Raw genomic sequence first — 24,505 nt, forward strand, 5'->3', positions numbered from 1 at the left:
GGAGAGGCCACAGCGGTGAGAGGCCCGCGTACCACACACACAAAAAGGCCCCTCCGAGAGAATGCTGAACATTAGGTTGTGTTAAGCAAACAAATAAATTAATTAAAAAAAAATCATCTAATTTGTTTTGTTAAAGTCAGTACACATTTGTCATAGAAGAAATAATCCAGATTATATGGCATGGCTGTTTTAGAAAAATAAAATAGTTTTATAATGTCAGTATTTTTTTGTAATGGTGGTTGGTCTTCTCACAGAGTCTGGTAAAAATAAACAGCCAAAATGCAAATCTGACCAATTAGTTGGAGAGAGTTAATCTCCCAGTGACTTCAGTTATTTGCATCATCTATTTTTGCTAAGTACATTAACAAAATCATCTTTCCATTTTCTGTGGATACATTTGCAAAGTTGATTAACTTCATTTAGTTAATTATTTAACAGCATTAAACTTTTTAAAGTCCGTATAATAAAATGTAACCTACAGCCAAATCTGGGATATGAAGATTATATATTAAATTTATATCAAATGACAAGTACCAACTTTTGGTGGACTGTTGATTAAATCAAGAGACCCAGACCTGTACCTTAAATAAATTCATACCATATATTTTAAATAGTGAATTGAATCTACCTTATCAAAATCAGATTCCCTAACTCCAAATGCTGGGTGCAATTTATGTTGACAATATTTAAAACAGTTGGTAATTCCTGAACATCCCTGGCTCTTCCCTGGAAGATGACCCTCAGAAGAGCTTGACAGGCAGGAGGGGTGGGCCCAGAGCCTAATGTTCCTAGTGGGCCCATCCCATCAGCCTGTCTGGGCCTGGGTAGCAAACACTGAAACTTATTGCTACCAATTGGCTTTAATGCTTCCCGGTTTATTGATGTAAAATTGTCTATGTTGAGGCTACATCTGCAAATTCCTTATTAAGGAATTAAATTTACACTTGTTTGCTTTGTTGGATTTGGAATGCTCAGCTCAGATACATTTTTATTCGATTCTGGGAGCTCCAGGGGTTTCTCATAAGTAAGCTAATTGCCTTTTTTGTACATAAACAAAATCCCAAATTGGAAAAATGAAAACTAAAATTTCTCTACTTAAAATGCAATTCTTTCGTAGTTTTATGCATTCTTTTTCCCTTTTCATTAATTATTTAACACATTTTTATGATCCATGGGGGTAACTGGCCTGAATTAAAATTGAAACTGGGAAAAAATACATATGAAGTCCAAATGCTAATTCTTTTTTTCTAATAATAGTTTTGAGGGATAATGGTGTGAATTTGAAAGAGCATGAACTTTACAATCATCCAGACTTGGGTTTTAACTAGGGTTCCCCAATTAGCTATAAATTAATGACCTTGTTGCAGTTTCTGCTCCATAAAATAGGACTATCACCTTCCTTGCAGTTGTTATGAAGGTTAAAGATAATATGAGTAAAGTGCTTGGCACATGGAAGAGAGTTTTTGATATTATTCCCTTGTGTGATTCTTGCCAGGGTTTGATGGCTTAAGCATGTCACTCTGGTGGGTTTTTTGTTTTGTTTGTTTATTTTTACACGGCATGAGCTGGTGGATCATTCTGGCCCTTTTATGTATTCTTTTCAATGTGATTTTATTCTCACCTGGTCTTGAGACACACCATCATATGAGTTAATTTATCTGATCTTCACAATAGCCTATGAAGGTCTGTCTCAAGGTCATCAACATGAGCTCACAATCCAAAATCAGAAAACCTACAAGGAAATAATCCACAATGAATGAGAGTTTGCCTACATAACAAACAGCAGAATTAGACCCTCAAGCACTTCAGACAATGGAATTACAAGATTCAAGCTATAAGTATGATTAAAAATGATTAGTCATAAAACACAGAATCATGCTTCCCTGGTGGCACAGTGGTTAAGAATCCACCTGCCCATGCAGGGGACACGGGTTCGAGCCCTGGTCCGGGAAGATCCCACATGCCGTGGAGCAACTAAGCCTGCGAGCTACAACTACTGAGCCCACACACCACAGGTACTGAAGCCCATGCACCTAGAGCCTGTGCTCCGCAACAAGCCACCGCAATGAGAAGCCCACACACCACAACAAAGAGTAGCCCCTGCTCACCACAACTAGAGAAAGCCCGCATGCAGCAATGAAGACCCAGTGCAGCCAAAAATAAAATAAATTTAAAATAAATTAAAAAAAAACAGAAACAAAGAATCAAAAGCATGAAATAAACAGAATGCTATAAAAAAGATTAGCCAGGTATCAATGATTACAAATGACGAATATAAACTCAATGGATCGGTTAAACAGAAGATTAGAAGTAGCTGAAGTTAGAATTGGGCATTGAAAGATAAATCTGACAAAAGTATCTAAAATGTAGACCAGAAAGATAAGGAGACGAAAAATGTGTAAAAGAGAGGAAGAGGCATGGTGGATAGAATGAAATGTTCTAACAAATGCCTGAAAAAATTTTGAGCAGGAGAGAATAGAGAGAATGAGGGGGAGTGGAGAAAAAGGCTCATTTATTTACAGATTCATTCAACAACTATTTATAAGCACCTAATGTATGTCAGGCACTATTTTAGGCTCTTAAAACAGATAATGACATGATGAGAACAGATCATGGTTGATCATCATCCAGAACTGATTCTGGACAAGAATTCTCAGTGTCAGGAAATGAGTCCCAAGAGACACTAAATCCTCACCCAGATACATCAGAAAGAAACTGAACTCAACATATGTTTTCCACAAAGCAGTGAAGCCCAGAAAAATAGCAAATTTCTCAACAGCAACTACAGAAACCAAAAGACAGTGCACTACTATCTTCATAGGTCTTGGAGGAAATATCTGGCAACTTAGACCATTAGACTAAGCTAAACCATCATTCGAGAATAAAGGTGACTTGAACAAACCCCCAGTATACAGTCTACTCCTGTTCAGGTTTACCTAAATTCTTATTGATTTTTTAGACAGTTGGAGAAATATAAATACTAATAGACTTAGTATTAGATGGTGTAAGGAATTATTGTGTTATTAGTGATAGTGATATTGTGGTTAAGTAAGAAATGTCCTTATTTTCATAAGATGAATGAATACTCAAGAATTTAGGGGCAAAATGTCATGATGTGTGTAATAACTTTTAAAAAACCACAATGAGATATTATTTCACATAATGATATTGGCAAAAGTAAAAAAAAAAAAATCTGAAAATACCATGCATTGGGAAAAAGAAATATCTACCTGCTGCTGGTGGAGGTGTAAATGGGCAAACTGGAGAGTAATTTGGTATCAAGTAATTTGGAAAAGCTGAAGATGAAATTGCCTCCTACCCAGCAGTGCTACTCTTTAGATTTATATCCTAGAAAAATTCTCCTACCCGTGCAGAGGCATATTCTGTGTGGTCCCAACTCATGCTAGTTAGAAGGGTTTTTATTTATTTATTTATTTAGGCACTGCTGGGTCTTAGTTGCAGCACTTGGGATCTTCATTGTGGCATGTTTTTTCAGTTGCAGCATGCGGATTCTTAGTTGCAGCATGCGGACTTCTTAGTTTGGTATGCATGTGGGATCTAGTTCCCCGACCAGGGATAGAACCCGAGCCCCCTGCATTGGGAGTGTGGAGTCTTACCCACTGGACAACCAGGGAAGTCCCTAGTTAGAAGTTAAATGTATATGTCCACCATCTTCAGCATGCGTTTTTCCCACTCTCTTTTTCATTGCATCCTCACTGGAATCTATCAACAGAAGTTCTGTCTAGAAAAAATCTGAAGCAAACTATTAACAAAGGACACAATCTTAGCACATAACTTTGTACAAGAATACTTATATAACAAGTGGATCAGTAAGATATTACTGTCTTCTGATATGAATATTGCATCACCTGTGATGTGATCTAGCCAATAAAGTTTGATTTAAATCTAACCAAGCCTTTGGATCTAACTTGCAGTTTAAAGGAAATCTAGAGGAAAGAGAAACATGCTAAACACCACTACATGGAAGCAATCAGACCAGAACAGAAGGTGGGCTATTCCACAGGACAACCAGCCTTGTCTATTCAGCTAATCAGTGTCATGAAAAAAACGACTGTTCAAAATTAGAAGGGGCTTAAGGGACACAATAAAGAAACTAATGCAGGGACTTCCCTGGTGGCGCAGTGGTTAGGAATCCGCCTGCCAATGCAGGGGACATGGGTTTGACCCCTGGTCTGGGAAGATCCCACATGCCACGGAGCAGCTAAGCCCGTGCGCTCCAACTACTGAGCCTGCACTCTAGAGCCCGCGAGCCACAACTACTGAGCCCACGTGCCACAACTACTGAAGCCCATGTGCCTAGAGTCCATGTTCAGCAACAAAGAGAAGCCACCGCAATGAGAAGCCCGCGCACCACAACAAAGAGTAGGCCCCGCTCACCGCCACTAGAGAAAGCTCGCACGCAGCAACGAAGACCCAACGCAGCCAGAAATAAATAAATTTATTAAAAATAAATAAATAAACAAATAATAAAGAGACACAGTGGGATTTCCCTGGTGGTCCAGTGGCTAAGACTCCATGCCCCCAATGCAGGGGGCCTGGGTTCAATCCCTGGTCAGGGAACTACATCCCACATGCTGCAACTAAGAGTTCGCACGCCAAAACTAAAGACCCCACATGCCGCAACTAAAGATCCCGTATGCAACAAAGATCTATGCAACAAAGATCTATTCAACAAAGATCCCGCACGTGGCAACGAACACCCCGCATGCCGCAACTAAGACCTGGCACGGCCAAATAAATAAATAAATAAACATTAAAAAAAGAGAGAGAGACACACACACACAGAAACGCTGAAAATAAATTGATGGAAAAAGACATACCAGGCAAAAATTAACCAAAAGAAAAAGCATTATTAGAAATGAAGGGGAGGGACTTCCCTGGTGGCGCAGTGGTTGGGAGTCCGCCTGCCAATGCAGGGGACGCGGGTTCGATCCCTGGTCCGGGAGGATCCCACATGCCGCTGAGTGGCTGAGCCCGTGCGCCACAGCTACTGAGCCCACGTGCCACAACTACTGAGGCCCACGTGCCTAGAGCCCGTGCTCTGCAGTGGGAGGCGCCACCGCGATGAGAGGCCCATGCACATTGCAACAAGGGGTGGCCCCCGCTCGCTGCAGCTGGAGGGAGCCCGCGTGCAGCGGCGAAGACCCAGCGCAGCCAATAAGTAAATTAATTAATTAATTTTTAAAAAAAAGAAATGAAGGGGAATCTCTACATAATCACAGATGATAAAATTCATAAGGAGGAATTAATAATTCTTAATTTGTATGCACAAAATCATATAGTCTATAGATATAAAAAGCAAAAACTGACAGAATTATAAGGAGACGTTTATAATTTCTAACGACAGTGGGAGATTTTTAACATATCTCTCAGAAATTTCTAGATCAAGCAAAGTAAGAAATATATTAGCACACCATAGATTAGCAAACCTGCATACAATTAGAGAATTTACATTCCTATCAAGTACACATGGGACATTTACAAAAATTCACTATGTATTAGGACACAAAATAAGCCTTAACAAATTGCAAGGTTATTATCATATAAGACCATATGCTTAGACCACAAAGCAACTAAGCTAGAAACCTATTTTTTTAGATACTTTTAAAGCTCCATATTTTTATAAATTTGAAATACAGACACACAATTCCTAGATGAGTCACAGGTCCAGTAAAAGATACTACAGTAAAGAGATTATATATGGACAGTAGCTGCAGTCAGAATAACCACCAGATTAAGTTTATGATCGTCCACAATGATTTTTCTAAGATCCACCTGACTTTTGTAGAGGCCAAACTGTGAATTAAGTGGGAAGGGTTAAGAATCACAACCCCTGCTTCTTTCAGGTCTTTAAATGGGAGCATCAATCTCTGCATTTCCCCCAGGGATGCAGTATTGCTTCTGGTTCACTATCTTGGCAAGGGGTGGAAGTTCCAGAGACTTCCACTTAGCCCTCCCTACCACAGTTGACCCCATAATGATCCCATAGGGCAGAGGCAATGTGGGGATTCATCCAGCTGCCAAATATATCTAATCCAATTATACTTCCAGTAACCAGGGAAATAACCACAGGTCTGGATATTTCTTTTTCCCCAGTGTACAGTCATCTAGTAAACGGCTATAGGTCCCTTTGGGAAATGCTTGGAGGAAGATTAAGGTGTTTATTTGTGGCAGCAGTGCAAGGTCCTTCCTCAAGGGAACCTGGCCTTTTCAAAAGGCTCTGGGTCTGTGAACTGACTTAAGCCTCGGACTGGGCAAGAGGGCATCATTCTCCACTATGGTGACTCAAGTTAAGTTTTTGGGCTACCAGACCTAGAGTTTTTCCTGTTATATAGATCAAGCAATATTCTAGTAGGCTGATTATCTATTTTGTTCCTAGGGACACCATGATCAATTAGGTATCACTAAAGATCTTTGCAGACCAGAATGTTCTGATTACTGAAATACCTGTGATGCCCTTTACGGGTGATGGTTTAGTGCTTACACTTGGCCTCTGCTACAATGGAATATCATCATCTTCATTGAAATCAGGCATCTCCTACATGCACAACTGGCCTACAATGGACAGCAACCACAGAACTTTTCAAGGGTGTAGGTGATCCCCCCACTAATACAGGCATACCTCGGAAATATCGCAGGTTTGGTTCCAGACCACCTCAAAAAAGCGGATACTGCAATAGAGCAAGTTACACAAACTTTTTGTTTTTCCAGTGCATATAAAAGTTACGTTTACAGGGACTTCCCTGGTGGTCCAGTTTGACTTCACACTCCCAGTGCAGAGGGCATGGGTTTTTTTTTTTGTTGTTGTTATTTTTGAGGCAAGGAATACGACTTTATTCAGAAAGCCAGCAGACCAAGAAGATGGCAGACTACAGTCTCAAAATAACCATCTTCGAGGGCACGGGTTTGATCCCTGGTTGGGGAACTAAGGGGCTGCCACAGGGTGTGGCCAAAAAAAAAAAAAAAAGGAAAAAAAAGTTATGTTTACACTATACTATCGTCTTTTTTTTTGAACTATATAGTTGATGTTCACTATTACATGTCTTGGGCATACAACATAGTGATTCACAATTTCTTTTAAAAATATTTAATTTATTTATTTACTTATTTGGCTGCTGCCGGGTCTTAGTTGTGGCAGGTGGGATCTTTGTTGCGGGATCCAGGATCTTTTTGTTTTTAGTTGTGGAATGTGGGATCTAGTTCCCTGACCAGGGATGGAACCCAGGCCCCCTGCATTGGGAGCATGGAGTCTTAACCGCTGGACCACCAGGGAAGTCCCTGATTCCCAATTTTTAAAGGTTATATTCCGTTTACAGTTATTATAAAATATTGGCTATATTCCTTGTGTTGTACTATGTACCTTTGTAGCTTATTTATTTTATAAATAGTACTTTGTACCTCTTAATCCCCTACCCCTATCTTGACCCTACCCCCTTCCCTCTCCCCACTGGTAACCACTAGTTTTTTCTCTGTATTTGTGAGTCTGTTTCTTTTTTTTGTTATAATCACTAGTTTATTTCTCAGATTCCACATTTAAGTGATATCATACAGTATTTGTCTTTACCATGTTGTAAACAAAAGTGCTGTCATCCAGGCTTTGTTGTTCCATTTATAGAGCACAGGCAGAGTAGATTTAGCATAATTCTGAAGGGCCCTAGGGCTTTTGGAAGGGCAAATGAGCACTGGCTTCAACTTAAAGTCACCAGCTGCGTCAGCCCCTAACAAGAGAGTCAGCCTGTCCTTTGAAGCCAGACATTGACTTCTGCTCTCTAGCTATGAAAGTCCTAGATGGCATCTTCTTCCAATGTAAGGCTTTTTCATCTGCATTGAAAATGTGTTGTTTGGCACAGCCACTTTTATGAATCAGCTAGATCTTGTGGCTAACTTCCTGCAGCTTCTACATCAGCACTTCCTGCTTCACCTTGCACTTTTGTGTCATGGAGATGGCTTCTTTTCTTAAACTGCATGAACCAACTTCTGCTAGCTTCAAACTTTCTTCTGCAGCTTCCTCATCTCCCTCAGCCTTCACAGAATTGAAGAGAGTTAGGACCTTGCTGTGGATTAGGCTTTGGTTTAAGGGAATGTTATAGCTGGTTTGATCTACTGAGACCACAGAAACTTTATCCACATCAGCAGTAAGGTGCATCATGTCCGAAATCATTGGACTTCTAATTCTGCACCAATATGCGATACCCCTGAATCTGTGTATAGTTTAACTCTTACCTTGTGGTATACCTGTGCCTTATGGGAGCATCCAGGGTACTTGCTACTTCCTGCTCCCTGGTCTAAGATGTTTTCAATATAGTGGATCAGTATAATACTCTGGAGACTATCCAGGTAATCAAGGTCATGTTAGCCTATATTGTGACAGAGAGCAAGAGAGGGTGCAAGGGAGTAGCCCTGGTAAAGACCATGACTGTACACTGGTGTCTATTCCGTGTGAATGTGAACTGTTTCTGAACTTCCTTCCTGATAGAGATAGAAAAGAATACAAGTACCAGATCAAAAGCCATATACCAACAGCCAGAGGCTATGTTGGATTATCAAATAGTCCACCACCATCCACCATAAACAATCTGGTTTTTACAGGAGCCACAGTAGTGAAAAAAAAAAAAAAAAAGGAAATATAACAACTGCATTAAGTATTTGAGGATGATATTAATATCTGCCATTCCATGTAGGATGCAAAACTACTTCTAATTGATCTTGGCTTGGTGGAGGTAGGAGAGACTGTTGTGGGGGCTTTTACTTGTCTTTTCCTACCATTATGGCTCTTACTCCATAGATCAGGGAACTACTAGGAGGGTTCTATCAGAGTCTAAATAGATCTATTCTTACTATGCTTTTGGGAATTAGGGATATTACCAGAGGATTGTTCCACAGACCCATACGACCTACTGTGAAAAAAACTTGGGTCAGAACTCCATTTATCACCCACCTTCCCTATACCATTTAATAGGAGGGCCATGATGTCGCTTTTTGTATCCTGATACCAGTGTCATTCCGGATTCTAAAACCCACATCTCACAAAAGATCTTGTGGTTCCTCTTTTTTCCTGTGTACAGTTCCCTTAGTAAAGTACAACAGGTCCCTTTAGGATTAGAGGAACTTTTACCGTGCTGTCACAGAGTCCTTCGTCAAGATAATTCAGTCTTCTCTGGGTCTGAGAACTGGCTCTGGTCTAGCAATTGAGTGAGGGATATGATTCTTCTTTTCAGTAGCAAACATCAGCCTTTGGCTCATTCACTCTTTTTTTTTTTTTTTTGCGGTGCGCGTGCTTCTCACTGTTGTGGCCTCTCCCGTTGCGGAGCACAAGCTCCGGACGCGCAGGCTCAGCGGCCATGGCTCACGGGCCCAGCCGCTCTGCGGCACGTGGGATCTTCCTGGACCAGGGCACGAAACTGTGTCCCCTGCATCGGCAGGCGGACTCAACCACTGCGCCACCAGGGAAGCCCTGGCTCATTCACTCTTGATCTTTTTTTCTTTTTTGATTATATAGGTTGAGTTAATATCCTACCTGGCTTTCTATCTACCTTGCACTGGGAATACCTTGGCCTACTAGCCATTGCCACAGATCTCCGTCTCTTCCCTCTAGTTGCCATTCTTGCTTTGCTGCCTATTATGGTAATTATGTCTGCCTTGCCCCTGACAAGTAAGTCAGTGCCTCTACTCTTTCAAAATCCTATCATCTCCATTGACACTATGGACTCCAGTTCCATATCAGCCTCCTCTATGATGAATCCTAGCTTTCACAGAACAGCTACTACTGATATTCTCAATAATGTCAGTGCTCATCTCTAGCGGATTTCTTATTGTTTTATTGAGGGGAGTGTCCTCTGGCCTCCCAGGGAACACAGTCAACTGACAAGTTTTTGATTTAAAGGTAAATTTATTCTAGCATGTCTACGTTTTTTTTTAAAGACAATTCCTTTTATTCCTTTTTTTAAAAAAAATATTTATTTATTTATTTGGCTGCATTGGGCCTTAGTTGTGGCACACGGAATCTTCATTGCAGCATGCAGGATCTTTAGTTGCGGCATGAGGTACCTTCACTGTGGCATGTGGAATCTTTAGTTGAGGCATGCAGGATCTTTTAGTTGCAGCATGCAGGCTCTTAGTTGCTGCATGTGGGATCTAGTTCCCTGACCAGGGATTGAACCCAGGCCCCCTGCATTGGAAGTGCAGAGTCTTAACCAGGGAAGTCCCTAGCATGTCTACATTTTAACTTTTCCAAGGCAGTTCCAGCACCTCCACCTCTCTCACTATGGGGTATTGTTTTCCCAAGCTTTAAGGAGCTTTCTCAGTGATGTACTAGGATCAGTTCCAGGTGTCTTTGCTAGGATATTAAGTCCTATATCACAAAAGAGTGTCCTTATATTATTATGTCTTCCTTATCTGGTCTTATATTCCAGTCCCCTTGTTCCAGCACCCTCAAGATCCCCATCCCCTGGTACATTCTCCCAGTTACTACTGGTACATATTAACTGGATTCTGCAACTCTTTTAGTGAATAATTTATTTTCTCCCAAAGTAGAGTCAGTATTTCCCCAGTTGAGCCATAATAAAAGATCCAAATTATTAGCCTAGAAGTCACGGAGGAGTTTGGGGGCAAATCTTGAAGAGGGCAGGTATCACTTACAAGGCATCTGCCGCAGATGTAGGAAGTGCAGGCTAACAAAGAGTTGTAAATGGCCTGGTTAAGCACTGAAGGAGTTTTCCCAACCCAGAGCCAATCTGGAAAGACCTAGAGAGTAATTTTCCTTTCCTTTTCTTTCTTTTGTTTTTCCCCCCATAATATTCAAGATATCCAGTTTTCAACAAAAAATTATGAAGCATGCAAAGAAACAAGAAAGTATGGCCCATTCATGGAGGAAAAAAGAATATCAATAAAGAGATATAAATGATACAACAAACCAAACAGAAATTCTGGAGTTGAAAAGTACAATAACTGAAATGAAAAATTCACCAGAAGGTTTCAATAGGTGATTTGAGCAGAGGAAAGATGAGTGAACTTGAAAATAGGCCAACTGAAAGTATCCAGTCTGAAGAGCAGGAAAAAAAAAAAAAGGATGAAGAAAAATGAACAGAGCCTAAGAGATCTGTGAGACACCATCAGACATACCAACATATGCATAATGTGAGTCCCAAGAAGGAGAGGAGAGAGAGAAAGGGGCAGGAAAAATATTTGAAGAATTAATGGCTAACCCCCACCCCCAAACCGATTTGATAAAAGACATGAATATATACATCCAAGAAGCTCAATGAACTTCCAGTAGGAAAAACTCAAAGAGATCCACATTGAGACATATAATCAAACTGCTGAAAGCCAAAAATAAAGAGAATCTTGAAAGCAGCAAGAGAGAAGTGAATCATAATGTGCAAGAGATTACCAGTAAGTATTAACAACCTATTTTTAATCAGAAACCATGGAGGCCAAAAGGCAGTGGGATGACATAACTAAAGTGCTGGGGTGAAAAAAAAATGGGGGTTCCCTGGTGGTCCAGTGGTTAGGACTCAGTGTTTCAGTGCTGTGGGCCTGGGTTCAATCCCTGGTGGGGGAGCGGTGTGGCCAAATAAATAAATAAAGTGCTGGGGTGGGGGTGGAGGAAACCTGTCAACCAAGAATTCTATATCCAGCAAAACTATCCTTCAAGAATATAGAAGAAATTAAGACATTCCCAGATAAACAAAAGCTGACGGAGTTAATTGCTAGGAGACCTGCTCTATAAGAAGTGCTAAGGGAGCCCTTCAGGCTGAAATGAAAGGACATTAGACAATCTACATGCAAAATGATGATTGTGGAGCCTTACCCCACATAATACACAAAAATTAACTCAAAATGGATCAAAGACCTAAAAGTGAAAGCTAAAACTATAAAACCCTTAGAAGCATGTATATTGGGAGTGATAAAGTATATTAAGAGGTGAAAGCATAAAAGGATATATGGCCATTCATACCTTTCCATTTACTAAGAATACCCTATTTCCTGTGTGTGAGAAAATAAAGACAAATTATTAAAAATGTTGATTTGGAAAACTTTACCATGTTCCTTCCAAGAAACACATTCAATTGGAAGGAATAATGCTGGAAGGAACTAAGTTGGAGGAAGAAGAGTGTTATGGACTGAATTGTGCCCTCCTCTATTCATATGTTGAAACTCTAATGCTCAATGTGACTGTATTTGGAGATAAAGCCTTTAAAGAAGCAATTAATGCTAAATGAGGTCCTAAGGGTGGAGCCCCAATTCAGTATGAGGGGTGTCTTTGCAAGAATAGAGACACCAGGAGTGCATGTACACAGAGAAAGGTCATGTGAGGACCCAGTGAGAAGGCAGCAGTCTGCAAGCTAAGGAGAGAGGCCTCAGGAGAAACCAAACCTGCAGGCATCTTTTCTTTTTTTAAAATAAATGTATTTATTTTGTTTATTTATTATTTTTGGCTGCATTGGGTCTTCGTTGCTGTGCGGGCTTTCTCTAGTTGCGGCGAGCGGGGGCTACTCTTCGTTGTGGTGTGCGGGCTTCTCACTGTGGTGGCTTCTCTTGTTGCAGAGCATGGGCTCTAGGCATGCAGGCTTCAGTAGTTGAGGCACGGGGGCTCAGTAGTTGTGGCTCGCGGGCTCTAGAGCACAGGCTCAGTAGTTGTGGCGCACGGGCTTAGTTGCTCTGCAGCATGTGGGATCTTCGTGGACCAGGGCTCGAACCCGTGTCCCCTGCGTCGGCAGGCAGATTCTTAACCACTGTGCCACCAGGGAAGCCCCCTGCTGGCATCTTAATCTTGAACTTAGTCTCCAGAACTGTGAGAAAATAAACATCTCTTGTTTAAGCCAACAGCCTGTGGTATTTTGTCATGGCAGCCCTAGAAGACTAATACAAAGAGCCACTAATACTTGACAATAAATCTTTAAAGGAAAGTTTATATCATGTAGACAGAATGGCTGCTATTGATTACAAGAGATCATGATCATGACAAGTGTAGAAAAATCACATTCAAAAATGCAATCTCCAGCACAGTCTAGGGTTATGAGAAGCTGCATAACACAAGCAAAGGGAATGTTAACACCTGTACACTTTGAGTTTCTGGTCATGCTTTGTCAATACTTTCAGAAGCTGATTCACAATCATCCACTTCTGATGACTCCATTGCCAAGGAAAGCAGACTATCCACCAGCTTCTTGGATCTGACATGGATGAACCTCAGACATTTACTGTTTCACTCATTTCTTCCGAAGCTTGTTCTTCGTCACCTTCTTCCACCCCTAGACACCAACAGTGACTACAGCCTTCATATCTCCCTTCTCATCTCCAAACCTCACTCAGGAAGCACTGCAATCTTCAGTAATCATGTTTAAAAACTTGCCTTGTTTATTTTATTATTGCTAAGTGTTATCTGCCTTCATTATGTGTCTTTAACATATTATTTCACTGTTCATTTACATTACAGTACACGTTTGTTAGTTAAAAGGAAAACACGATTTGTACCCTATAGGGTTACTGCACAAATAAAGTCATTAGTGAGTTAATTAAGTGTTAAACAATTAGATAGTTGGTGTTTTAAAGGCTTTATCTTAAGCAGAAAAACCTCATTGATTGTTTTATATATATGTGTGTGTATATATATTTTAGAGTGTTTCCAGTACTGAAAGAAATTGCTTGGGGTTTTTAGACGTGCTGGGAATATATATATATATATATATATATTTTTAATATTTATTTATTTATTTGGCTGCCCTGGGTCTTAGTTGTGGCATGCGGGATCTACGTTGCCGCGTGCGAGATCTTCGTTGCGGCATGTAGGATCTTTTCCTTTTTTTAGTTGTGGTATGTGGGATCTAGTTCCCTGACCAGGGATAGAACCCGGAACCCCTGCATTGGGAGCACGGAGTCTTAACCACTGGACCACGAGGGAAGTCCCGGGAATATATATTTTTTTCTACTTAAAATAATGATGCACAGACTCCCACTACCTAAAAATTCACTGCCCAACATGTTTTTAAGAATGGATTAAATCCTCTGAGGGACGTCTGAATTAGAATATGAGGTACTAGAAAGAATAAAGTCATATCATTATTATATTGTTGTGAATATTACATTTCATTAGAGGACACATATAATCAACCACTAGTGATGCTAAAATTGATGACTCAACTTACAGTTAACACTTTCCCTCTTCAGATTGGAAAGTAATCTGTGTGGTGTTACTTTGGCTCTATATGAATGTTTACAACAATCAATCACCTATTGGTTGTTTTTTTTTTTGGCTCTGTTGGGTCTTCGTTGCTGCACGTGGGCTTTCTCTAGTTGTAGCGAGCAGGGGCTAGCCTTTATTGTGATGTGTGGGCTTCTCCTTGCGGAGGCTTCTCTTGTGGAGCACCGGCTCTAGGCCGCCAGCTTCAGTAGTTGTGGCTCGCGGGCTTAGCTGCTCCATGGCATGTGGGATCTTCCCGGACCAGGGATCGAACCCATGTTCCCTGCATTGGCAGGCGGATTCTTATCCACTGTGCCACCAGGGAAGTCCCTCAACTATTGGTTTTAACACCAGTTGATAATCCTTGCCTGAATCAATAATTTCATTGGAGTTTGTGAAACTATGTTTTTCTAATTATTTTGTTTTTTTCACATTGTTTACAAGAATTCTGTGAAGGCTTCTTCATTAACTAGGACTATTTGGTTATCCTAAAATAAATTTTTACCGGAAGAGCAAAATAACGCTTAATATTTTCCCTTTAATTACCAATTTTCAAAGTAAATGTTTTAAAAGTTACCCCAAATGATAACTTTTGGTAACAAAAGTAACCATTGAGACTTTCTTGATTTACTCTCATTTTGAGTATCATCATAGAAAAATGAATTTCACTGAATCAGTGTTAAACTCAATCATTATTCTTTTAGTTGCTAAGATTGTAACAACTTTGTTCAGTGGGGACACTTTCATATGGGCTCCTGTGTCCTTTTGACATGACATTATCTTCTAAAGCTTTCTTGCTTCTTAACATGAAAAGGTATCCCAGGTGCACTTTGAAAAATGTCTGCTTCTAGACATGGAATCAGCAATTTCTCCAAGAAGCCATGCTTAGTTAGTGGAATTACATAATTCCACTACATACATAAAGGAGTCTTAAAGCACACATAGTCTTGTTTGTGTCCTTAGCTCAACTTCTTTTCCCATTTTTATTGGTTTCTTGTTTATCCCAGTAGTGCTTCTTTTTGCAAATATACTTTTCTTATTTCCTCCCTACTCTTACTGTCTCTCATACAAAACAAAGCATGTTATATATATCGTTCTGCACTTTTGCTTTTTTCACTCAACAATATATGCTGGAGGACTTCCCTGGGTGGCACAGTGGTTAAGAATCTGCCTGCCAATGCAGGGGACACGGGTTCGATCCCTGGTCCTGGAAGATCCCACATGCCGCGGAGCAACTAAGCCCGTGAGTCACAACTACTAAGCCTGTGATCTAGAGGCCACGAGCCACACTACTGAAGCTCGCGCACCTAGAGCCCTTGCTCCGCAACGAGAAGCCACTGCAATGAGAAGCCCGCACACCGCAACGAAGAGTAGCCTCCGCTCACCGCAACTAGAGAAAGCCCGCATGCAGCAACGAAGACCCAACGCAGCCAAAAATAAATAAATTTTAAAAATATATATGCTGGAGATCTTTCTAAATCAATACAGAGAGCAACTGATTATTTTGTTTTCAAGATTCAAGTAGAAAGTTTTATTAACTTGGACCAGAACACAAACCAGAATGTTTAATATAAAATTTCTGATTAGATGTTCTTACTGTATATAACTATTTCCAAATTTATTTCTCAATCTTTTAAAAAAGTGACTATATATAAATACTCAAATTATAATTAATACAATTCTCTAGAGCTCATATGTGTATTTGGCATTTTTATTCAGTCCACAACTATGCATAAATATATCTATCCATAAATAACCAATGCCATGAAAACACAAGGGCTCCCCCTCTTTTTAAACTTAACTCACAATACCATTATTATGACAACTAAAATTTTTAACACTATAAAAATAACTCCTGATATCATCAGATGTCCAGTCAGTTGTCTCATAAAGTCATAAAATTAAAAAAAAATCTTTTTAAAAAACTTTATCCAAGTAAGGTCCACGCATTATGATTGGTTAATGTCCTTTAAAATCTTTTAAACTACAGATTACCTTCCATTGCTTTTTTCCCCTTGCAGGTTTTTTTTTGAAGAAAACTGGTTATTTATTCCCCAGAATATCTTACAGTCTCAGTTTTGCTGATTGCCTCACTGTGGTATGTTTTAACATGTTTCCCTGCCTTCTGCATCTTCTGTGAATTGGTAGTTATATCTTGAGGCTTGATCACATTCAAGTTCAGTATTTTTGGCCAGACTAATTCATAGGTGGTGGTGGTGTTTTCCATAAGAAGCACATAAAGTCTGTTTGTTTCTTTTCTGTGCTATTAGCAGCCACTGATGCTCAACGCCTAGATCCATTAGCTCAATAGTGGTTCATTTATTTTTTTATTGTGGTTAAATATACATAACAAAATTTACAATTTAAAGCATGTTTTAAACCATTTTTAAGTGTACAGTTCAGTGGCACTAGTAATTCACGTTGTTGTGCAACCATCACCACCATCCATCTGCAGAACTCTTTTCATCTTTCCACACCGAAACTCTGTACCTATTAAACAATAACTCCCCATTTCCTGCTCTCCCCAGCCCCTAGGCAACCACCATTATACTTTCTGTCTCTATGAACTTGACTGCTCTAAGTCCCTCATATAAGCGGAATCATACAGTACTTTTCCTTTTGTACCTGGATTATTTCACTTAACATGTCTTCAAGGTTCACCTATGTTGGAGCATGTGTCAGAATTTCCTTCCTTTTTAAGGTTGAGTAACACTCCATTGTATATAAATACCACATTTTGTTCATCCATACATTGGCCAGTGGACATGCTACAGACATGGTACCGTTTCTTACAAGTCAAAAAATTACAAAGCAAAACAGAGCTTATATGGAAACATACATCGCAGCAAAATCATTAAAGTTGTTTTAATTGCATGTAGAGTCAAGAACAAGAAGCAAGAGCTCCATTCCCACACAAATTTGCAACAGATACATATTCTGAGCTCAAACTACAGTTCCAGCAATGTTTTTCAGACCTCAGTGCAAGTGCAAAGGAAATTTCTATATTTCATCTAACTGTGCAACTGTGGCACTTCCACCTAACCTTCAATTGGATGTGCTTGATCTACAATGTAATGATGTGATAAGAGGCAAGTATGAAGAGAATATAAATTACAGAATTCTATAAATGCCTTTCAAGTGATGAATGTGCTCAGTTAAAATCATACGCTCTTGGGATTGATACCAGTATTTGGCAGTACTATCTGTGTGAAGACATTTTCAAAGATGAAATACATAACATTCTATTATAGATCAGCACTAACAGATGAACATTTGCAATTGATTTTAATGATAGGAAACACTAAGTCTGAACCCCATTTAAGCAACAGACCTGTACTACAAAAATTTGTGCTCAATTATTATAATTTGAATTTTGTCAATAAATTCAAAGGAATCACGGAAATTTGTTTTCCTTAATTTCTACGTACCTACATAATATCCTTGATTTTGCTTCTTAACATGCAAAGCCTAATATTTACTATCTTATCCTTTATAGAATAAGTTTGCCACCCCCTGGTCTAGAAGAACCCTGGTCAATACATGTGTCTGCCCTTGATCCACTCCCAAGTTCCATTCCTGTCTCCCACTCATTAACTGGCCTCCAATTCAACTGCTCAAGCCAAAACTCTAGAAGTCATCCCTGATTTTTTATTTTCCCACAATCTCTATATTAATCTGTTAAAACGTTCTGTCAGTCCTACCTCAAAATATAATAACAGTTTTAATCCATCTCCTTCTCTGCATGTCTGCTGCATTTACTCACCTCTTATCTGCACTAATGAAACAGTCTAATTTGTTTCCCTGCTCCCACTCTTGGCACCCCCCCCCTTTTTTTTCTTCCAAGAGTGATCCTTTAATGATCCTTCCTTTAATGATCCAATACTTGTTCTATAGCTATAGGAATCTCTTTAAAATGTGAAAAGATCGTTACTCCCCTACTTTAAACTCTTTATCGTCTTCTCATTGCAGTTAGAATAAAATCTGCATTCCTCATCATGATGTGCAAGGCTCTATATAGCCCAGCCCACCTCTTCAATCACATCTGCAATGAACTGAATGTTTATATCCCTCAAAATTATGTTAAAATCCTAATCCCCAATGCGATGTTACTAGGAGGTGGGGCTTTGGGGTGATTAGGTCAGGAAGGTGAAGACCTCATGTATGGGATTAGTGCCCTTATAAAAGAGACTCCAGAGAGCTCCCTTTCTCTTTGCACTATGTGAGGATACAGCAAGATGACTGTCCATGAGCCAGGCAGCAGGTCTTCATGACACTGAATCTTCTGGTGCTTGATCTTGGACTTCCCAGCCTCCAGAACTGTGAGAAATAAACTTCCATTGTTTATAAGCCACCCGGTTTGTGGTATTGTTACAGATGCCAGAATGGACTAAGACAACATCTCATTCCTCTCCAGGTCCACTGGTCTCATCAAATATACCTCCCTTTCTCTTCCTTGGCCTTTACATCTGCTGAACACTTTACTAGAACCACTTTCCTTGCCCTGTTTTGCATGTCTGTCTTTCTTTTCCTTTGGAATACTAGATAAATGTGTACAGTATGTCTTCCTTTTCTGTTACTCTCCACCTTATTGCCTGTTTTATTTCCTTTCCCTTTTGATATATCTATGAAATGCCTACATAACTGGTTTAAACATCTGTCTCTTAAAATGACAATCCAGGGCCCAATCCCTGTGATACCTTCTGCTTTTTTCATCAGTGCCTGGTACACAGCAGACACTTATGGCTGAAGGAAGGCAGGAAAGAGGAAAGAAATCTAAGTGGGTCTGGGGGTCAGGAAAACTGGAGATAAAAAACTAAGGGTCATCAGTATTTAAATGCTTTAACTCAGGGGACTTCCCTGGTGGTGCAGTGGTTAAGAATCCACCTGCCAATGCAGGGGACACGGGTTTAAGCCCTGGTCCGGGAAGATCCCACATGCGGCGGAGCAACTAAGCCTGTGTGCCACAACTACTGAGCCTGCGCTCTAGAGCCCACGAGCCACAATTACTGAGCCTGCATGCCACAACTACTGCAGCCCGCGTGCCTGGAGCCTGTGCTCTGCAACAAAGAGAAGCCACCGCAATGAGAAGCCTGCGCACTGCAACGAAGAGTAGCCCCCGCTCGCCGCAACTAGAGAAAGCCTGTGCACAGCAACGAAGACCCAACACAGCCGCAAGTAAGTAAGTAAATAAATGCATGCTTTAACTCAGGAGAGTGGATAAAAATCACCCAGGAGTGTATCAAGTTAGAAGATGGGGGAAAGGGCTCTGAAAAACTCTAGCATTTATGAGAAAGGTAATAATTAAAACAATAACATCTAATCCTTACTGAGTGCTGTATGCTTCATTTCCCTTTTAGTTGAAAATATTTTCCCTTTATTTATGTGGCCCTTCCCTGAGAGAACCGATCCCTGTAAAGGTGTGGGGAATTACTGTTCTCACTCATAATAACAGTTGACATTTATTGAGTTTACTGAGTGCAAGGCACTGTTCTAAGCATTTTACATGTATTAATTCTCACAACCCTATGATCATAATAAATGCTAATGAGAAACTACAGAGACAGAGAGTGAAGATATAGGACAGAAAGGGTAATTAAAAGAGCAAAGGCTCTGTGAAGGGGGCTAGCCTTGGACAGTAGAAGGGACATCTCTTCCACTATAAGGAGGAAAGGACAAAAGCAGAGAGGTGCACGTTTGTTTAAACCAAAATCTTTCATCGTGGAACTCAATTTCCCTATAATCCTAATAACTTGGAAAGAAAACCCAAACTTCTAACATGGTGTCTTAATTGGCTTTACAGAAGTAGTAAAGTGCTATGGGGATTAAGGAGAGGGAGGAAGCAATTCTGCCCTAAGTTTGGACACCTATTAAGTGCCAGGTATACCTGAGGCTTTACGGATCCCAAGATGGGCAACATATGAAGATTGTATGGGTGGGCCTCTGTTCTTGTGGGCTGGCCAGCACCCATTCCCCACTCTTCTGTCCCAGAACTTCAATTTCCCTTGAGGATTCCAGGATTTGTCACCTCAATGGAACATATGATCAAGGTGCTCTGGTCAGAGGATGGCCCTGAGGCCCAGAGTTCTCTCCTGGAAATTTTATCTTGAGATGAGTGACAGAAGAAATAAGATTAACTGGGTCATCATCCCAAAACATATGACTGGAAAAATTCCCCAGTTCCTGTTCCCTCAACCCCTGGAGCTGACCCAGGTCTTGTCCTTCCAAAGGCTGGTCTTTTAGCCCTTCCTTCCATTCCAGGAGCCACCCCACATCCTTCAGATTCCTGTGTTGATAAGGTTAGTCAGAACCAGTTTCCACCGCTTGAAACCCAAGGATCCTGGCCAACAGATATAGTCAGCTACAGAACATGTGCCAAAAGAATGACAGGTGGATGGGATGGTAGTAGATCCAAGGTTGGCAGCCTCCATCCCTGACCCCTTATCCAATGTGGTCACAGTCCTTACAGTGGGGATGGTATCATGGCAAGGCTCTTTAGAAAGGCTGACAGATCCCAGCTACAACTCACCTTCTCAGCCATAAAGTCATATTTTTTAGCCCCTTTAGGTTCCATACCTATTAACTTTTGAGGAACGTGCTTTGGCAAAGGCTGTCACTCCTGGCTCTATAGTTGTGACTTCAACTCATGTTCACCATTTCCACATCAATTCAGCCGCCCATACCCACTGCCACACTCTGGCAATGGAGTTCTTTGTGAAACCTCTGGTGACCCATCATAGGTCTTTACTCAGCTTCCTTTGTGCCACTACAGTAGCTTGTATTGTCTCCTATCATGGACTTACCATACCACATTGTCATTATGTCTAGCTTCGGCAGTAGCTATGAACTCTCTGAGGGTAGAGTATAAGTCAGGGTCTAGTACAGTGCTTTGCAACAGATGTAGAACAAACCAAACAATAAACATAATACATGAAGTCAGGGAATATTATAGGTAAAAATGTGAACAACCCCTTAAAAAAAAGAAGACAGAGAACCAGTAAGGAGGTACATACCACACCACCAAAAAAAAAATTAATAAAAAAATAAACAAAACAGTTCAGACTCTGAAAAATAAGGCAACTTACCAGAAGTTATTCAGGGGCAGGTCAGGGCTGAGAATCTGGCCCACTGACATCCAGGACAGTGTTCTCTGCAGCAGTGTGAGACTATCCGATTCTTCCCCCATGAACATAACCCAGCCGCATAAGGAATATGTCCAAGTCTTTGCAACTCTGTTCTCACATCGTCTCTCCCATATAAATGACTCAATTCAGTCCACTGTCAGCTTAGCTTTCACGGCAAAGTTTATTTGAAGAAATTAAGAAACTTATGACAATCTCCCCATTCCAACATCTATCCTTCTGTGTGTCGACCAAGGGGCTGTCAAGTGTGGGTAGGGATGGAAAGGGAGGGGGTGTGGTCCCACTGTGCAGTTATTTCTCTAGTTTTCAGCATGTGTCGTCTCAGCCCTGAGTCCCTCTGACCATAGCCACTTCTTCAGAGCGGTGATTCTACCCTGAGAGTATTTTAGGTCAGTGGCCATCTCCTGAGTTCACTGGTCACATTCCAGTCAGTGTGATCAATATGGACGATCAGTGGTGGTCAAAGGTAGACAAGAGGGACTTCCCGGGCAGTCCAGTGGTTAAGACTCCGCGCTTCCACTGCAGGAGGCTTAGGTTGGACCCCTGGTCCGGGAACTAAGATCCTCTATTAAAGAGGGGTCTAAGTGACACATGGAATGCGCAATCTGTTAAAGTGCTCAACTACAACATACAACAAAAAAGGTGTTGCAAAATTACCTACTAGTGAGAAAGCAATTTATAATCTGAAGGGTTTCTGGAAAATTTTAACAGAAGTATAAAAGAAGACCTCTACTCACATAATTTCAGCAATGATGAGGGAGAGTAAAGCTTAGAGCTTAGTCTCCAGATTACCAGAACTCTGAATCAAACATATCTCTAGATGGAGACCAGCTCCCTTAACTACTCACAGAGACTGAATGAAATATTTATCATAATTTTTCTTGCTAACTCCTCTCTCATCAAATAAACTTCTAATCTGAATTCCAGTTTCCTGTATGAAAAGAATATCTATTATGGGCAACTGATCGATTTACATATGGCCTGTGAACCACTTTCCTGTAGGGTAGTTAGCCAAAACCTGGAGTGAGATGAGAAATCAGTTTCCAAATCGGTCAGGTTGAAGCCCACACCCAAAAACAAGAGGTCCATAACATAGCTATCCTCTTGGCATAATTAACAAGATACAGGATTGCGGTGCCATAGTAGTGAGGGGTAAGTATCCAACAGCAGCAGTGGCCCCCTTGTCCTGGAAATTCGTGTATGGCCTCAGTAGTCACTTGTAAGTCCAGTGAGCAGTGGCCCAGCCCTGGCCCTTGCACAGGTCCCGGTGGCGAAGGAAACAGGCATGGACTCGGAACCGGCGGCCACAGTGAGGACAGGCATGCAGGGCTCCAGCGTGGGTCTTCATATGCTCTGTTAGATGGTGCTTCAGCTTGAAGCGCTTGTTACAGATGCCACAGCCAAAGGGCCGAAGGCTGAAGGTCAGCATGATGTGCCGGTCACGCTTTGGCTTCACTGCAAACCGCTTCCCACACAAACAACCAAAGCGTTTTCCATCTGCAGGGGGTGCCCCGCCTAGCTTCACAGGTCCATGCACAGCTTGCCCTACTCCCCCAGGTCCCCCACCCCCTGACAGGATTTCATTCCCATGAAGATCCACTGGTTTCCAGGATGGACCACCTCCTCCAGATGTTTGCCCTGCTCCTGAGGGCAGCAAGAACCCTAGCTCTCCATTCTCTTCAGTGTTCCCTCCTGGAAACACTTTGGTCTCCTCCTTTGTTCCTCCAGACTGAGTTCCACCTCCTGATATCTCCTCCTTGGGCTCAAAGGGTTCCTGCTTAATGTAGAAGATTTTGGGAGGCAGTACAGTATGAGGGGCAGGAGGCTCAGGTGGAGCACTCTCGCTCTCTGGAAGCCTGCAAGGAGTAGTGGATGTGGGCAGGGCGTGGGATGCAGGAGAGCGAGGAAAACCCCCTGACCCTCTCTGAGGCTGAGGAGTCTGAGAGGGTACTGTTGATCCCTGGTCCTCCTCATCTTCTTCTTCCTCCTCCTCCTCCTCTTCTTCAACTTGAAGCTGTAACATATCTCCCAGTTCACTCCCCTCCCCTCCAACGGGGCTCTGGGTAGAAGCAGAAGACTGCGCCACAGTCTGGAAAGGGGAAGAGCGGATGCACCAGTCTCCTGGAGAGGATGTGGTGGAAAGAAGTGTGTGGAAAGGGGTCGCTCCCCGAGTTGAAATCCCACCACCTGAGTTTTCTAGTTCTCTAAGGATCTCTGAGCACTGATCTACCACTTGCCACATCTGGAGACCACTGGCCACAAGGAGGTGGGCAGGGAGAGCATCCAGTGGCAGACGGAGGTGCCCGGAATAAATGAGCTGGAGCAGCCCCTCGAAGGCGTCGGCTTCGATGACGCTGGGCAAGGTGAGACGTGGTGCATCCCCCAGAAGTAGTTTGTCGTGGAAGTAAGGAGAGGCGGCAGCCAACACCGCTTTGTGGGCCCTAAGTTCGCGGCCCTGCACCAGGAGGGACACGTCACAGAACTTTCCCTCCAGCCTGTGGCGGTTCAGGGCCTCCAGGAGTAACGAGCTATGCTGAGGGAACTCGATCTGGATCGTCCGTGGGGCTGGGTTGCAGGCCGGGGAGGGGGCTACGGGAGGCAAAGGCGTCGAGGTATCCATGGCCTCCTGGGGAAGAGAGAAACCCCAGAGGGGTCGAGTACAGGAGGTGAGGGGTGAGGTAGAGCCCGCGCGGGAAGAGGGCTGTGAAGGAAAGGGACGGGGTCACAGAAGCTCTGGATAAGGGGAACCGTGTCTCCTCAAACGCCCGCCTCCCCTGCCCCCCAACGTGTGAAAACTTTTCAGTCGGCGGCTGTTCGGGCAGATCAGTCCCACGCACTCCCCCGCCGAGAAAACGAAAACATACCACAACAAAACACCAACCGAGGTTTGAACTTCCAGGGCCTGTGGAGACTAGGAGGTCCTTCAGCCGCGAGCCGGACCTCGCCGGCCGGGTCGGCTTCTCCCCGCCGCTCCGCTCCCACTCACGTGCCCGCAGAGTCCGGCTCCAGGGGAGGCGCGGCCACCCGGAGACCGCCAGCGCCTGCCGCCCGGCTCTTCCCGCCGCCACGCCCCCGAGAGTACACACGCGGCCCGGCGTCCAAAGCGCCTCTGCAGCAACCGTACCGCCCCGGCCGGAAGCCACCGCCTCCTCGCCGGACGCGG

General features: G+C 42.2%; 1 protein-coding gene across 3 annotated transcripts; it reads right to left on the reverse strand.

Moving 5' to 3' along the window:
• Window positions 1-4,829: 4,829 nt before the first annotated feature.
• Window positions 4,830-24,467, reverse strand: ZBTB9 (zinc finger and BTB domain containing 9). Of its 3 annotated transcripts, XR_016394650.1 has the most exons (3): window positions 24,207-24,465; window positions 21,286-23,968; window positions 4,830-18,520 (listed from the first exon to the last, which is right to left on the reverse strand). XR_016394650.1 is itself a non-coding variant. In XM_022581620.3 (2 exons), exon 2 carries the CDS (start codon window positions 23,960-23,962, stop codon window positions 22,556-22,558), a length of 1,407 nt encoding a protein of 468 aa, XP_022437328.1. In that variant the 5' UTR covers window positions 23,963-23,968; window positions 24,224-24,467; the 3' UTR covers window positions 4,830-22,555. The 3 variants fall into 3 exon arrangements, 2 of the variants coding, with proteins under 2 accessions (XP_022437328.1, XP_089775000.1); XM_022581620.3 differs by having other exon boundaries at window positions 4,830-23,968; window positions 24,224-24,467; XM_089918874.1 differs by having other exon boundaries at window positions 4,830-23,968.
• Window positions 24,468-24,505: the final 38 nt, after the last annotated feature.

This window comes from Delphinapterus leucas, chromosome 10 (genome assembly GCF_059928025.1).
Source record: "Delphinapterus leucas isolate spDelLeu-1000000601 "Yukka" chromosome 10, BTC_Dleu_Yukka2, whole genome shotgun sequence".
Lineage (NCBI taxonomy): Eukaryota > Metazoa > Chordata > Mammalia > Artiodactyla > Monodontidae > Delphinapterus > Delphinapterus leucas.

What these genes read in the sequence shown, in the direction of transcription:
- ZBTB9 (XM_022581620.3), bottom strand. Translation starts at nt 23,962, where the DNA reads ATGGATACCTCGACGCCTTTGCCTCCCGTAGCCCCCTCCCCGGCCTGC.